Source organism: Vidua chalybeata, chromosome 11 (genome assembly GCF_026979565.1).
Source record: "Vidua chalybeata isolate OUT-0048 chromosome 11, bVidCha1 merged haplotype, whole genome shotgun sequence".
In the NCBI taxonomy this organism is placed as follows: domain Eukaryota; kingdom Metazoa; phylum Chordata; class Aves; order Passeriformes; family Viduidae; genus Vidua; species Vidua chalybeata.
The window spans coordinates 2,323,767-2,341,602 of NC_071540.1; the positions used below are offsets into that span (position 1 = coordinate 2,323,767).

A 17,836-nucleotide genomic window follows, 5' to 3' on the forward strand; every position below is an offset into this window, starting at 1 on the left:
TGCCCTTAGTGTTTTATTATTGCATATTTGTTTCATTATTTTACATTCTGCTTTCTTTAAAATAACTTATTTGAACTTTTCACTTTTGTGAGTGAAGTGTTGGTCACTAGAAACAGAAATTTGAATTTCATTGTTTTCTGGTTTTTTTCCTCTTCTTTATTCTGAGCTGTAGGAGATACAAGATGGAATTACATAAAAGAGCTAGCAATTAAGAATTTTGCAAATTGCAGCTATGCCTTTAAGGTCAGTCTTACTTAATGAACAGTAAGACTGCTCACATGAATTCACTGTTTGTTACGGTAGCTGTTCTGTGATGCAGGGTTCTCAGCCCAAGAATTCTGCAACCTGAAGCTGTGCTTGTGAAATTTTAGGTCACTTTTTTTGGTATTAAATTTATTATTGCTGTGTTTTTCAGAGAGAACTACCTACAACCCCAGTTAGCTGACTTTTCAACTCTGTTAATACCTAAGGACAGAAATTTAAGTTTCATTTTTAGTAATGTTTCTGTTAGTTTTGCAAGCAGAGGTCTAGACTTGGGTTTGTACCATAACAGGCCAGCTTGAGGTTTCTGTAGCTGAGAGAAGCAGAAATCCCACTGAAGTCTGCCAGGGACCTGCATATGTGTCCACAGCTGCTGCTCATCACCTCTGGTCCCCTCAGAGTTCCCACTGGCACCAGCTCCTCCTGTGTGGTGAAAGCAGCAGGCTCTCAAGTGGTTCTTACCACTGTTCAGGTAGTGGCCATTGAAGGGAGCCAGTGGAAGCATTTGTTCTGATGTTGAGATGGAATCACTTCAGCTGGGAGGTCCAGCTTCCCGCTCGGAGCGGCTTGGTGGGTCGGGCTGGTCCAGGTGTGCTCTGTGCTCCTCCAAGGATGGAGGTGGGTGTTTGTCCTCTCATGTTATCCCAGCACTCCAAGGATGGAGGTGGGTGTTTGTCCTCTCATGTTATCCCAGCACTCCAAGGATGGAGGTGGGTGTTTGTCCTCTCATGTTATCCCAGCACTCCAAGGATGGAGGTGGGTGTTTGTCCTCTCATGTTATCCCAGAACTCCAGACTGCTCAGCAGGGCTCAGTGGCATGGCGTGCCAGGGCCAGAAGTGAACAGATGTGTCCCTTGCTGTGTGGGATGATGCTGTGTTTTGTTTGCTCCTTCCTTTTGACAGAAACCTTTCCTTTTCTGAAATGGTATTTCAGAGTTTCAGCTGACCTTCTGGAACCTGGCAGTGTCAGGTTTTGTACAGCCAATGTGATGGGGTTTGTTTTCAGAGACAGTTCTGTGAAGTTTCTGAGATCATTTGAAGCTGATCTTAGTATCTGTGTTTTATTTTGTTGTCTGACTGCATTTTGAGGTGGACTCTACGTGGAAATAAAAAATTTGTTTTCAGACCTCCCTTGCATAGCCAAAAAAAAAAAAATCTCTTGTCTAGTATTTAATTTTCATTTTTAAAAACAGAAGTTTAGCAACATAAGCGAAGCAGCTTGCCCTTTAAGTGGTAGAAAGCTAATGTGGATCTTAAATGGATAACTTGAAAGTTTTCATTTCAAAATGACATGTGAAGAAACCTTGGCCTTGAGGTTTTTGTTTTTTCAAATAAATTATTTCAAGTTATAAGAGTATTGTGTTTTTTTCCATATATTTCAAAATAAAGAAAAATACTGACTATAAATGTGGTTTCTTCTGTCAGCCCTTTTGCTTATCAGAGAGAAAATTTCACATAGAGAATGAATTGTGTGGCAAAGCAGTATTAGGGAGACATTTCAAATTATAACATGAGTGTCAGAATAAACATTATAATTGATGTGTAAATGGAATCTGTGCCATTATAAAATATAATACAGCAGTGGCTGTTTACATGCCATGTATTGTTTATCTCTGATTGTGTGATCCATGGGATGTGTGGCACGTAGGGACTTTGTCCTAATGACATGCAATTCCCTTGTAAGAGAGGGGAGTCAATAGTATGATGTTGTCTTGGTTGCTTTTTGCATTCTTCTGGCTTATTTGGGAGCAGTTCAGTGTTTCGATTGGGACAGCAGTGGCTCAAATCTTGACAAAGTGCACAGGAAAGAAAACTGTGCAATTGTGCAGTTAAAGTTTGTTCATAAAGAAAGTGACACCAGGTTTTTATAATGGCTTGTCTGAGTTTAAACAAAATCTTTGAAACCTTTAACGGATAACTAACTGTGCAAATACTTTGGGTTTTCTTGTTTATTTTCAGATAAGATTTTTTTCTTTTGGCAATTGCATGAGTTTTTATAATGAGGGAAAAGGAAAACTGTTACAAGAGGTTGAATATCAGAGGAAGAATTGGACTCTTGGATTATTATAAGATACAATTTGTGTTTGGAGGGAGTTTGAGAACTCATGCTGTCTTAAAAATACAATGTTGGAATGTTAGATTCATCGTATGAGACTCAGAATTTAAATCAGTAAAAACCAGAAATACTTACTGAAACAGTAGAATTAGAATGAGCATAGTAATATATGCCAAGAAATATGAAATTGTTAAATACTGTGCTCTGATGAAAAAGGAAAGATAGACAGTAATCATCAGTCTAGATGACCACTGGATGGCATCTTTGTTCCACAGAATAACTTCTGAAAACTCACTTATCTGGGCTTAAAAGTTCACTTTTATAGGAAACTGTTTGGCAAGAATAGCAACTCTGTATATATAAATGTATGTTTCAGTATCCAAACATTTTTCATTATGAAGTTCCTTGAAGCAAGGAAGAATGTATGGATAGGATTCTTCCTGTCAGAAAAAAATTGTAGTCCCAGCTATGATTAATACATTTCTTATTTGTCTTCCGTGTAATACTGAAAAAAAAAGGATATACTTGCATATTGTAGCTTGCATGTGTAAGATGGAAGATATGATTCTCTCCAGGAGTTACAGTGATGGTTTTTCTAAGTGCTGTTGCATTGGTTTCGATAATTGCATTGAAATCTAATTTGTGTCCAAAATACTTATCTGGTTTTATTTCAGAAATATTTATTTTTAATGTGGTCATAGATTTGTAACTGAATAAAAATTGGAGTAGCTAAATTTCTAAGCAGAAGGAAGGTAAAAGATTATAGTGTTTTCTTCAGCTATGAAATAAAAGGAGAAAGAAGTATAAACTTCTCTGAGAAGTTATGTTCTAGAAGTCAAGACGGCTGTTTTGATTTTTTAAATGGATGATTGCTTGAAGGATATCACTCTCTGTCCTGGCAGCCTGATGTGCAAATACTGGATTGAGACTCTTGATTCCTGCTGGCCAGTTGTGCCCAGCTGTGAGAGTTGCTGAAGGGACAGGACTGGGAACCCCTGCTCAGCTGTGAGAGCTGCAGCTGAAGGGACAGGACTGGGAACCCCTGCCCAGCTGTGAGAGCTGCAGCTGAAGGGACAGGACTGGGAACCCCTGCCCAGCTGTGAGAGCTGCGGCTGAAGGGACAGGACAGCAGGGCTCTGTGGGGCCCTTCCTGGGAACCTCTTGGTTTGTTTTTACCCGGCTCCTCCAGGGCTCAGGCTCGTCCCCTGACACCCAGACCCACAGCGGGGTGAGGGCCCACGGGGCGTCACCACTGCACTTGTGGTTTGGTCAGTTTGAGCTTTATTTTGAAATTCTGGGTTCAAGGCTGTCTTCTAGAAGCTTCTGTTTTACATAGTTCAGAGTTTGTGGTCTGATGACTGCCTTGCTGGGAGTTTGGTTTTCTCGTGATTTGAGGCCTGCTGGATTTGGGCTTTGTGAGTCCTGGGTGATTCTCACTCCATTGCAAGCATTCAGGTTTTAACCTGACAGAATCTTGGTTTCTTTCAGTTTTACCTGTGGTTTTTCATCTGTAGAATTACAAACTTCTGAGCTGATCACTGAATATTTCAGTCGGTGTTGGTTGTGTGGTGTGGGCATGGAGCCAATTCCTCATTGTGGCCCTGGGTCCACAGGTGATTATTGTGTCGACACTATGTCAGATGTAAAAGTGCCAGGATTAGAGGGATGAAGGACCTCTCCTAGGAAGAAAGGCTGAGAGCATTGGAATTTTTCAGCCTGGAGAAGAAAAGGCTCCAGGGTGACCCAATTGTTACTTTCCAGCACCTTAAGGGAGCCTGCAATAAAGATGGGGAGAAATTATTTACAAGGGCATGAAGTGGCAGAACAAGGGGGAATGGCTCCAAACTAAAGGGTAATGGGTTTACATTGGGAATTAGGAAGGAATTGTTCCCTGTGAGGATGCTGAGAAGCTGCCCCTGGCAGTTTGCAAGGCCAGGCTGGATGGGGCTTGGGGCAGCCTGGGACAGTGGAAGGTGTCCCTGCCCATGGCAGGAGTGGCACTGGATGAGCTTTTAAGTTTCCTTCCAACCAAAACCATTCTATGATGTTGCAACACTGCTCTCAGGAATTTCATTTTAAGGCAAGAAATCAAGTGCTTAACACCCCTGGAAATAAAAAGAAGCTCATTTGTGTAGACTTTCTGAAAAGTATTTTAAAATATTCCATTTTCTGCCTCAAGTGTTAAGCACATTTCTGCAGGTTTACACAAATATAAGTCCCTTCTTGACTTCTTCCCACAAAAGAAAACAAAAGCAGTATTTATCAAACCATAGTAGTCTTTCACCAAAATTGGCTGCTGTAGTACAGATAACAGGAAGAGTATGGGAGGAGCGGGAGGACCTAGATTATGGATTTCTGGATTTCCCTCCTTTTATTCTCATACCTTATTTGCAGCTATTGGGTTTTACTGTGGGCATTGAGCTTATCACAAGTGGCAAAATATTTTAGAGTGCATGGGACATCAAGTATGTAACAATTTTTAAAAAATCTTTTAAATTAAGCTTTTGTTTGCTTACTTTATACAGTAATAGGAGTCTGGACTTGAATGTTCTTATCTGTGTGTGTATATATATTCTGTAAATAATATTCTCAAAGGTTATGTAATGACTCTAGAATATGTTGAAATCGTGTTTATGTCAGACAAACACTTTGAAACAGAATGTGCTAAATCCAGATGGCTGTTTCACAGCTCTGAGTCATCCCTCAGACAGGTAGGAGGTAAAGATGCTTGGGAGATACTGGTATGGAAACTCAAATTTGTTTGTACTTTCTCAAGCTGTTAAAAAGGATGTTGCAGGGCAAAAAAATAGTCTGGGAGTTGCTATCATCTTTTCAAAAGCAGCTCATTTTCCTAAAACTTGTTGACACAGCTGATATTTGTATGTTGCCAGAAAAATTACCAGCACATACTCCAGCCATGCTTGGAGCCCAGGTTTACCTATGAGCTCAGCATGGTCAAAGAATCTTCCCCGACTGTTGCTGAAAATGTGTTGATGCCTGTTTTAGTAGGAACTTGTGGAACAGTGAAGGATTAAAAATTCACGGGTTTGCTTTTAATTTCTGTTACTTATTTTACCATTTTATGCCTAGTTTTTTTATAATGAGGAAATCCCAGTGTTCAGTTGTTAGTGGTGATCTTTGCCTTTAGTTTCCTGATCAGCCTGGTTTCATTGATATCCCTGACTCTCAGATTAAGACACCTCTGTCACACTTTCTGTTACCAGTCAAATTGTCCTGTTTCTGATGTTTTCTGATATGGTCAGAGAAAGATGTTGTTGTTTCTGAAGATACTCTATGAAAATGGAGACACCAAGGGTTGTGTCTCAACTGGCCCACCTGTTGGGCATGTGGCATGATGATTCCTCTGGAGAAGCAGATGATGCAAAAAATGAATATATTACATGCAGAACTTGGTTTTATATGTTGTTTTTTTTTTTATTGCAGAGATGACGATGACATCAATGATGTTGCCTCTATGGCTGGCATAAATCTTAATGAAGAAAGTGCCCGAATTCTGGCTACCAACTCTGACTTGGTTGGAGCTCAGATCCAGTCCTGTAAAGATGAACCCTTTCTTGCTGCTATACCTCTCCATAAACGCATACTTGAAACGGGTGAGAAGCACATCCTTTCCTTCTGGGAGTGTTTCCTTCAGAGTGATGAGGTTCTGAGAAACAGAATATGCTTAGCACTTAAGATGGTTTTTTAAGCATTTGATTCCATAGTTTTGTATTTCTAAACTTTCAAGGTTTTTGTGATAAAAGTACCTTACTTCAAGTTGGAAATAAAATAGTACGCTGGTACTTTTAAACTTCATTCTTTCCTATGTTTTTTATATCCAAGGATCTCAAAGCTCTTTGCAAACATTAATTATTTCTCACAATCCTCCTTCATGTTTTACACATGAGAAGATTGAAACACAGAGGTAAAGTAAGTAGTACAGGTCACAGAGGACACCTGTGAATAACATTTAACAGAATGCTTAAGTTTCCTGTCAAGATTTTCTTTCCCTATACAAACCAGTTACTCAGTTCTTAACACCTGCATCTATTTAAGTTCATAGTGATTTTCTTATGGCATGTTTTCAAAAAGCTGTGTTTATTTATCATGGCAAAAAGGTATGTTTATTTATTCTGCCATTTGAAAATGGAACTTAAAAACTTTAGTAGAATAACTGATCAGAATCAGTGATGTTTTAAGGTTAGGAAATACACTTCTGTAAAATAGAATGCATTTTTATACAACATACTTGGTTAATATACACTTTGTGTTCTGGTACTTAAATGTATATTTTTCAGCATAATTTTTGTAATGTTTGCGGTGCCATCAGTGTCTTAACATACTAAGCTCCAGTTATTTAGGGGTGTAAATTGTATCTCTTTCAGGCCTATGCTTACATCACAAATTTTTAGGGATCTACTTCTCAGAGTTTTAAAGATAAGACCAAAATCTTGTTAAAAATCAGCGCTGTTAGTTTTTTTTAAGCATGTGGTTGCTTCTGAAATGCTATTTGTGTTTTTGTTCATTGAATTAACGGGAACCTTTTTATATTGCAGTTGCAGGCAAGTTCTTCATTGACTTATTGTCAGACTTCACTCTTGTACTTTACAAAATGCCATTTTAAGTTCCCCTTCAGAGAAAGGAATGGTTTTGCAGGCTGTAGTCAGCTCGCTGTGAGGATGTGATGACGGCTGGGAAAGCATGTCCTTCCTTTTGGGACTGCCTTAGCACCACCTGAGACTGCAGCCAGCGAGGTCTTCGTGGAATGTGTCTGAGAAACTGTTGGGAGGGATGCTCTCATAATAGTTGATACAGGTGCAAGAAAAGGCAAAGGCAACAGACATAAAACTGTTAGAAAGAATGGGAAATCAGTAATGAATTTGCCACATAAGCCTTAATGAGCTATCTGGCTGTAACAATTGCTGCACAACATGGAGTTGTAATTACAAGTGCAGGACTTACAGGAATCTGCACATACTTTAAGAGCCACAGAACCCATCTCACTATTCATCACTGCCTTTTGGGGTTTGCTTCTCCAAGGAACAAATCCCTATGGCTGTTTTTGAAGCTTTATTGGCTTTGATAATTGAAATGAAACTTTCAAAGCTTTTAACAGCAGCTGCAGGGATTTACTTCTCAAAAGCAGTGAATCCAGAAGAGCGGCCACTCCTAGTGATCTCCTGCAGCCACTTTTAGAGCTTTATTTTGGTTTTACATGGAGCCTTTTATAGTTTTGAAAGTGGCTGTAGAGTTCAGAAGTGGCTACTATCTGGGATCTATGGCTCTTGAGGAGAAAATTCCTTCAGCTGATTTTGAAGTTTTAGAAGCTGGGTTTTCACTGTGTGTGGCCAGATTTGTTGTTTGCTTAGGACCACACACAAATTTAGTAATTTGTGCTACTGGGCACTTAAAATAATGACATTGTAAGTTCACGACAAGACTCAGTATTGCCATATGTTGCTGTGACAACACCAGGACTAAGCAAAGCGCCCGTGACCTTCTCGAGCACATTAGGAAAAAGTCTGTTATGTGAGTCCTCTGTTCTGTTTTCATTATGCCTATTGACAAATGAGATAAGATACATTGTTTCTTCTTACTTTTGCCTGAATACGACTTAAACAGATGTTATTTTCTACCTTGAGGTCTATTCATATTTAATCACTTCCGTTTTAGGGCAAGTTTTTAATGTTTTAGTAAAAGAGATTTGTGGTGTGTACAGTATTAGGAAACTGCTCTTGTCTCCTTTCTCAGAAGCTAGATCTTTCAGGTTTTCTGTAATATTAATCTCCTCCTCTCTTTTCTGAGTAAGAGCTCTGTCGAGCAACTCGGTAGTGTTCCCCAAAGGCTGTTTCAGAGATTGTGCTTCCATTCACCAGAGTCGGAATATAAACTGCTAAAGTGAGAGCAGATGCTCTTCAGACTTTGGCAGTAACCACCAGCCAGATGCCTCAAAGACATAGTGAAAGAGGTTTCTTAATATATTGTGTGTTCTTATCTCTACTTGAGCTTGGCAGTGTTAGAATCCAAAGTTTATTTTAAATCTAAGGGACTAATATTGATCAATTTCAATGGAAGAAGTAACTGAAAGGTAATTCATGCAAAGATATTCATCCACTTCCCACATGCTTCCTTATCCAATTTTGTATCTAGTCATTTTAGGCTGGTAATCATTGCCATTTGTTCATGTAGGAAGGCAAGGCTGTGACTGTTTCAAACTCTTCTTTGATGCAAAATCAAGAGTGAGTATTTTTCAGCATATAATGTATTTCTTTTGTTATTCCACTTGGAATCATAAAACTTTAAACCCTGATCTCTCTACATGACAGCATAGCACAATGAAACATATGCAAAGGGTTGGAAGGCTTTTGTGTCTCTTTTTGGGAAGTTGAGAGGCAGAGGTTGATATGCATCATGCATGTGCATACCAACTCCTGACGCTTTCTAGGTCTTTAACTTTGTTAGTAGAATGAGTAGTGTTTCTTCAGAGGGCAAGCAAGCTGATTAGACCCTCACAAATAAGAAATGCTGAAAAATCCTAGCTTTTCCACATGGTTCTATGGGAAAGAAACAAGAAAAATAACCTTAATAATTTGTAATTGTTTCACTTTTGTTCATTCATAAGTTACTTCTTGCTGAGTAAGAATGCTGTGTTACTTAAGTTTTAGAAGCTAGTTTTTGACATTCTGAGTTTTTGCTGTTTCCTGAATGAGGCAACAGGCAACACTTAGTAAAGCAGGTTTTAAAGTGTGACAGTTTTCTATAGTTCTTAACAGTCTTGTGAAAATAGAGGCTTTAATTCCTTGATTACTGCATGGCTTCTGAGTGCTGAAAAGAACAAGGCTGTACTGCGTTTTATGTTAAATATTAGTGAAAGGTAGCAGGACACAGCAAAGGATGGCATAAAACATGATCCTTTTTCTAATCCTTTCCTAAATCCTTGGAAAAAGGGAACAGCTGTCTCATGTACTTTTCTGAGAACTTTATGGTCTCTAAAACCTTCACTGGGGGTTCCAAAAAACATTGCTTTATATTTGTGAACAACAAAACATGATACCTTCACAGGCTTAGAATCTGCAGGAGCTTACTAATTCCCACAATTTTTATTTCTAACTCATTTCTTCTACAATCAGATGATGCCATTTTGCTTTTATTAACTCTCCCTAAAATGTCACAACTTGTGGTGAACCCTAACCATAAGTTAACTGTTATAATGCAATAATATTTAAGCAGGAGTTTGGCATGTTGTATTCTTTGACTTAGATGGTTCCTTTCTCGTTTCACTTTGTGTTCTTCACCCCATTTTTCTCCTTCAGTTTTATTGTTACAGAGCACTGACTAAATAGAACACATGTGGCATTCTAACAAATACAAGACTGGTTTGGCCACACAGAATACATTTTGAATACTGTTCACCTTGTATCTTTTAAATTATTTTAACTTTAATACATACGATAGAAATTTATTGGAGAATCAGCCATGATATTTTTATTTCACTTTCATTCAGAATTTTTTACAACTGCATTAAGAAATCAATCTATAGCATGGTTTTACAAAATGCTGTATTTTTTGTTACCTAGCATCATTATGAATGTCCTTTGGAAAAAGTGTGTTATACTGACATAGCATACATCTGCAGTATTTCCCACCACAAACCTAGTTCTGGATTCTCTTGCTTCATATAAATAAATTTTTAATCTAGAACACGCATAGTGCTGCATGCCAGTTATTATAAAGCTTGAAAATGTGCTGACGAATCCAGTTTCTCCTGATTCAGTAGTTATAAGTCCTAGACTCCTCCTTAAAACAGCTTCAGAGGAGCTTGGCTGGTTAGAAGTGAGCCACTATTTCTGTCAATATAACAGTTGTATGGTTAGGTTCAGCATAACTTATAGATTTACCTTCTTGTTATTTTACATGTAAAATATGTTTTTAATTCTGTCTGATGAAATATTGATCATTGCTCTGCCTTGATTCTTTCTTTGTTCAGCCACGCTTGAATTGCATGTCTACTACAAAACTCTATGTTAAAACCTACAGAAATAGCTTATCTGTGTTTTCTATATTCTGGAGTATATTGAATCTACTGTGTGGCATTGCAGTGGCAGCAGTTGTGTCCTTATGTATATATTTTAAATAAAGAATTTGTGTGCTCTAGAGGGCATTTTATATTGCTAAACCATTTTAAAACCCATAGGGGTACCCTTCATGAAACCAGGCCAGGTGATTTCAGCCTCTGTTTAAAGCATTTGTTACTAGTTTAGTAAGTCTTTCTGTCATCCTCTTTTTCTGGGTTTGTTTGTCAACATTTGTATTCTTGTTTGAATGAAATGAAACTGTCCTATTGATGACTGCTCTTTCATATACAGAGCAGCTCTAACATGAAAGTGTAGTTATTTCTCTGGTTGCTTTACTTTAGAGGGCTTTTATAGCTACTTCAATTACTGTGGTTGTGTGTACTGAAATTCTGAGCTCTCCGATTGCCTGTGAATATAATTTTTTGTTTTCACTGCACTTTTTGTTGATGTGATTTTCACTGCTGACTTTTAACTTTTTGTCCATAAGTTGATTTGTCTTCAAACTGAAGTATTCATTTGAATATCATTTTTTATCATCAGCATCTGTCTGTCAGGATGACCTCTGTAAATGCCTGTGGACATAACTCTGGATTGTGTTTGGGGATTGCTCTAACACCTACCTGTTCATAAGTGTAGTAGATTGAAGTCATGCACTGTCCTAAGGACATGCTTAGTCTGCTTGAACTGTACCTACAGTGGAGTTCTCTGGATTCTACTTATTCTCAGGGAACCAAAAAAGTCATGTTAGGTATTGTATAATCCAAATTGCAAGTTATTGTGCATGCCAAATGCATGGACTTTCTCTAGTTTCTGTAAACTTCAGTCTGGCACTGCAGAGATGTGGCAGGTGTAGAGATGTATCCACATTCTGATGTCTGGAATAGTTCTGTAACTTGGGCTTTTTTTCATTAGTATCAAACAAATTTGCTAGAAATTGCATTTAGATGAGAAGATGTGTGCTGCTCCCAATTTTCTAACCAATGTCCATAGTTGTCATAGGTGTTTAGGCTGTTGATAGGCTGAGATTGGAGTTCATTGTACATGTTCAATAGAGAATTTGGTTTTATATTCCAACTGAATCAATTGCTAATGTTACTATATTATAAGACAATTATATTTGATTTACATTTACTATTTCCTTTTCAAAAAAGGTGGGAATACATTCCCATCTTAGTATCAGCAGCAGTGTTGCCAAATAAACATAATCAGTAAGTACTTCAGCAGAATGTTAAACCCTGTTGTTGTTCTTTCTTTAATAGGTCCATGATTAGACTTCCTGTTTTACAAGATGTCCCAACATGTGTTGGAATGGTAACTTCAGTACCACCTGAGAGCTTGGAGTCTGCCTTTCTGTGAAAGGTAGGGCAGCTTCTGTTCAATATTTTTTTGTGTATTTCCAAGGTTTTCTTTTTATTAATCTTATTGGCTCTGCAACACTACAGAATCTGAGTTATGCTTTTAGCTGTTATCACCTTTAGGTGTCAGAACTGATATTATTTCATCAAGCATTAATTTCTCAAAATACATATGATTAATTTAGCTATGTTTAAACTATGACTATTTATGAAGAAAATGATGCTGTTTCTTCAGGCATCATTTTCAAAGGTTTTACTCCAGCTGAGCTGAGATCATGACCGTTATACTTGGTCTCAGAAATATTTAGAGAATTCAAGTTTTGTTTTCACCATCATTTTGTTTTCACTCGTTTTTCATTCTGTTTTGTGAATGTAGTGAAAGTGCCATCTTTAAAAGGTCTTGCTATTTCTGGAAGGCAGTTCTGGCCTTCAGGGCCCACCAAAATATGTTACCCAGCCTCAGAATAAGTTTGCATCTGGGAATTGAACGGCTTAAATTTCCAGGTCTCTGCAAAGGAGAGTAAAATTAAGATCATCATTCTGTGGAGATGCATTCTCTACCAGATTCATTTATAAAGTCCATGGATGTAAAATAAGAACAATAAAAAGAAAACCTTAGAGAACCATTCAGTATTGCAATAAAGCTGACTTACATTATCCCTGTAGGCAAACTCCATGCTCTAGAGGTGGTGCTAATGTCCCCAGCGCTCAACACATGTTGGAACATCTTTGTGGAGGAGGAAGTCATTGATCAGTGAGCAGCATCTTCAAGGATCGTTTAAGGGGGAAAAAGTAAAAGGTAATATTTTTAAAAATATGTTGGAATGATTGTTCATTATGTTTATTTGGCAATCCTGCTGCTCATACTAAGGTTGTAGTGTTTTTATTTCTTAAAATTACTGACAAACTTTGTAACTTCCTTTAATCTTTCCTTCTCCCATTGTCAGCCTCCTTCACATTGCTGAGTCTACTGCACACAAGTCCAGAATTTACTATAACTCATTGGCAATTTGGCACTTTTTTCAGTGGTTGTAAAGCAGAGAGGGTTAATCTGTGGCTTAACCAGTTTTGCAGTCCCTTGTGTTAAATAAGTCAGAGCCAAATACTGAACTGCTATGAAGACATTCTGCTGCTGACCAAAGGGTATTTGTTTTCAAGGAAGTAGCTGCTACACAAAGTTGTGCCAGATGAGATACCACCATCTGTTCTTGCACAATAGTGTAGCAACCTTACTATAAAGGATCATAAACTAAAGCTATTTTGACAAAATTAAGTGACCATATCTGACCTGGTTAAATTTTGCAGTGGTGGATCTGGTGATGCTCTATTTGGTATTAATGAATGTGGGATGGTGTCCTGATCTTGGCAGGTTTAATTTTAATCCTGGGCATAGACAGATGAAGGTGCTGACATTTTGAAATTCAGGTTATGATCTTTGGTCTACCCTTCTGGTATCCTTTGAATTTCCTGGGTTTTATCCTCTGAATTTCCTCCCTGTGTGACATGCCCATCCTGCCTCCTTAGACAAAGCCTCACTCGTAACTAGTCTGCCTCGCATCAGGCTTGTGGTGACAACTGTGATGCCTGGTCTGATTGTGGTGTCAGAGATGGTTTTTCAGAGGGAAAATATTGTCAAAATGTCTGTTTTGTTCACACAATTTGCTTTAAAGGAACAGAACCAAGTTCTTATACTTGGTATGCTTTGAATCCTGTGGATACGATGGAGAGTGTGTTCTGTTCCTTGTGAGGACTGTGCTCTAGGATGCTGGCATTTGTTTGTCATCTTGACATTCTTACAGGAGTTCTGCTCCATCTCTGTTTTACCTGGTGTACTGTCATAATAGTGTATTTATGGTGTTTAAGCCTGAGGTCTTGTCTTGGTTTACTCTTTTGAGTTTAGCTCAAGAAACACATTTGTCTACTCTGCATGAAAACAGATAAATCCCCAACTAACAACTTCTCTGTTGTTTTCTTAGGGACTCCTGTTGGTGTCTTTGCCATATTAGTACTTTCTGATCTGGTCCTTGTAAAAATCTCTTTTGGTTTGACTCTAGTGAGTAACCAAGCACAAAAGTGCATTGAGGCAATTACTTTTATTCATAAAAATAGTGAACATATTTTCTAGTCCTCTACACTCTGTGTTTATTCTTGAATGTTCCTGGATGTCTTTGGACATGCTTATTATGCTGTATTTTTTGTTTTGGGAAAACCAAGATGAAGAAGAAAAGATCATATAATTGTAATCTGTGTGTTCTTATTTGACACGTTGAAACCTGCCCCTGTTTCAGTTTTCAGCCCCTCCTCTGACTTCAGTATTTTCCTCACACTGTTCAATTGCTGCAGCACAGATTACTGGGATTATAGGGCAGGATGTGGAGCTGCACTTCTCAAAGACTTTGTCTTTCAGTGCCTCCTTTTAATAACTTCAGCACCCGCCCTTCTTTTAGAATACACACATCAAATGGCACAAAAATAATCTTAAAGTTGAATTATTTAAAGAAGAGGAATTAAACATCAAACATAAGGATATTGTCTTTGCTTAACACATTGAGATTTTGATTTCTTCTAAAAGAAGTTAGGTGATACACAGTTTAGTTACAGAAGAGAGCAGAGGAACAATTAATTGTAGTGCCTTATATTCCTTCAGAGCTGGCATTCGTTCTGTGCTCTGTGATTCCTTGCTGTGGGAATGCCAAGTGTTCTCTGCTGCTAGATGCTGTTTATGCTTCCATGCTTTGTGGCAGCTCCTTCCATTTTCCAAGCCTACACATACCTGTGCAGAATGTTGTTTGGTGTCTAGCTGGGTTCTGTTAGAGACAAACCACTAAGGGTAATAAAAAAGACTCTTTATGGATGATTAATAGCTGCCTTTCAGCTGTTTAATTATCTAGCTTAGAGACAGAATTTTGGAAACTGGATTGTCTGGTTATATATACCTTAGGACAGACCTCTTCTCAAAGTAGTTTTTCTTTTCCTCAGAAAGCATGAATTATGAGTAAGTTCCCAGACTTACCCACTGGTTGAGACTTTTTAGAGGAGTGGAAGCTTTTTGCTGGTCAATCTTACATGACTTCCCTCAAAAAACTCGAATTGTATAGTTAGGGTTGAGTAAGATGCTTGAGAAATTCTTTCTCTACTTGATGAATTTTTTTTGTCCTGCCCCAAATCCTATGGACTTGCATATAAAAGCTTTAAATCAGCACATGAAATAGGATGAGACTATGGCCAGGGCTACACATAGATTTTGTATGGATGCAACTGTTTCTCTGGCTCTGTTGTGTTAAAATAATTACACCAAGATGACCCTCTAGAGTGGAGCTGTTTTGCTTGTTTTCCTTTGACAAGAATGAAGTGTATTCAAACTAGGAAGTAAAAGTTCAATATAAACAAAAAGGTTGCTTTTGCCAAGTGTGTAGTTAAGTTGTGGAACTCTTTGTTTTACAGTGTTGCAAATTCAAAAAATTGCTTGAAAAATGAATGGAAAAAGCATTCCATCCTGACCTAATAGATAAGATGCTCTAACTTAGGACAGACCAAGGCATAATTTTGGTGCACAGTGAGCACTACACACTTTTTGTTTTAACAATCTTCTAGCAGCATCTCCTGATATTACTGTTAGAGAAATGATGATGGACTCTGTTACCCAGTGTAGGTTTACTTAACTTTTTATACAGTTATATGAATACATAAGTGTTTATTGTAGTATAGTTTATACTGAAAGAGTTAAATCCACTATAGTTCCTGAAATATTTTGAATGGTTTTGTGCTTGTGCATTCACACTAACAGAGCTTAAAAGTCTCAGCTGAATCTTACTTTGCTAAAATAGTTTGGTTGGCATTTACTTTGGAGGGGGCAGGAAAAGACAATACTAAAAATTGTGTAGCATTTTATTCCGCATTTTTATTCTTTTAGGTTACATTGCATGGCTGGTTATGTTTTTTCCCTGCTGTGTCTTGCACTGAACATGGTATGTATTTTGAGGATTTTAATCTGTAAGTTTGGAATTTATTTAAAAAAAATAACCAATGTTTGAGCAGTTTGTCAGTGTCACAAAATGCTTCCTGGGCAATCAGCCCAAGGTGGGTAGTCCTGAAGAAGTGTAGGACAAACGCTACTCCCAGCAGATCAAGAGTTCTCAAGAAGTGTGGGAAATGGATTTGTAGAGAATTCTGAAAGCCTGACAGAAGCTCACGTAGTGTGTATCTGTATGTAAACTTTGAGATAAGAAATGCTGACTTAGAAATGCCATGGAATAGGACAGACATTGCTGAGAGAGAAATGGAACCAGAAACAAGTTTCAAAGGATGGATTTGCAAATAAGACTAGATACTTTAGAGAAATAGAACTGTGAAAAATGCATTGTAGTAGGACCCACAAAGAGTAATTTTAGATGATTGGCTTTAAGGCATTTACAGCATGGCATGGTAAAAGCTGATAGGCCAAGAAACGCTTATAATGTATTGGAATTAGGAAATAGTTGGCTTCTGGTGGCATGAATTTTAACACCTGTATTGTCTCATCCTTCTCATGAGACTGAAAGTGGAATAGAAGTTTTTAAAATGCCTCTCAGTTGCCCCATCTCTGGGTCAGAAAAGGGCCTAATCCGACAAAGAAGGTTTCCAGTTTGTCCAGAAATTGACTCATGAGTTAGTTCTTAAGCTCTGAGAGGAGGAATGTTTTTTTACAAACAAGCTTATTGAAGTAAGGAATGTAGGGCTTTCCATTAGGAAGCGATAAAAAGTCATTCTCTCTAACAGAGTCCTTGTTCCCCATGAAGGTGCACTGGAAGTGTTGAGCAGTATCAGAGACTGGTTTGCAAACCTCTCCCGTGTCAGCTGAGGGTGGTTTGGAGCTGTGGGTTTTGTCTTGGCCATCTGCCCCTCACAGAGGGCTGCTGGTCTGTACCTGCTGCAGGACCCGTGCACCAAATCTCAAAGCACTTGGCAGGGGTTCTGTGCTTGGCAGGAAACACTCCCTGGCCTGGGGCTTTCCTGAACAGCTCTGGGGTACAGGTTCCTCAGAGACGCCTGCTCCAACCACTTCCTTTGGGGTGGCTCTTTTTGTCAAGGTAGCAACTAAAGTTTTGTAGTTTCTCCTTTCCTCATATTGTCTTCTAGCAGCAGACTAGCTTAACAGTACAGCAAGTCAACACTGATTAAATGATGCATGCATTTAGTTAGTAAGATTTAAAATGAAGCTTTTATTCAAGGGACTGAATCCAGAAGATTGCAGCTAAAATTATCTTATTGTTTCCTTTGCCTGGGATGGCTGGGTTATCTTGCACCCCTAGGAATCTCTCATTATCAAAAATGGAGTTGCTGTTTGCCCTACCACTGCTGAACAAGCTCTGCCTTCAGTTTTTTAGTACTGAAAGTCTGTTTAGGGCACTGTTAGCCACCCCAACACAACCCCAGGGTATTCTAAACCTAAACAACCACCTTAATCTTTTCCTCTCCTATGTTCCATCCCTCATCCTCTAGCTTAATATTTAGGGTTGGGTTTTCCCCTTGATAGCACTAGGAATGCAGTATTGATGGATGGTTTTGTGGGCTGAGGACACTGCTCTGAGGTTGGGAGAAGTGAGTTCAGTAATTGCCATTTGTGCTTCTCAGGATGTCAAGGCCCCTTACTACAGCAGAGTTGTTCCCCCTCCCTGTTTTGTCAGCATGGGACTGCTCAGTTTAGAATTATTAATACACAGTATTTAGAATTATTAATACACAGTATTTAGAATTATTAATACACTGTATTTAGAATTATTAATACACAGTATTTAGAATTATTAATACACAGGCAAAGCTCCAGTTGCTTTCCCTTGATTTCATGGCTTGCTTTCTGTAGAGACCACACAAGCTGAGTCTTACACAAATACTGCTTATCTAGTTTCAGAAGGTCAGCTGCTCTCCCCCTCACCCCATTTTTTCAGCTTGTAATTTCCTATATATTGTTCCTTTATAATGTAAGTTCCTGTATATTGTAAGAGTCTACTTAGCCAGTCATGTTGTATTTAGTTATATGTAATTGTACAGAGATTAAGGTGTTTGAAATGTTTCACTGCTACATCTACTGCAACACTATAAAATTGTCA

General features: G+C 38.3%; 1 protein-coding gene across 1 annotated transcript in view; it reads left to right on the forward strand.

Moving 5' to 3' along the window:
* Window positions 1-17,836, forward strand: part of LOC128793483 (transcription initiation factor TFIID subunit 4-like) — a 147,817-nt gene that overhangs the window by 39,093 nt on the left and 90,888 nt on the right. Inside the window, exon 10 of the mRNA XM_053952694.1 lies at window positions 5,762-5,931. Coding sequence (XP_053808669.1) covers window positions 5,762-5,931 — 170 coding nt within the window. The remainder of the gene's footprint in view (window positions 1-5,761; window positions 5,932-17,836) is intronic.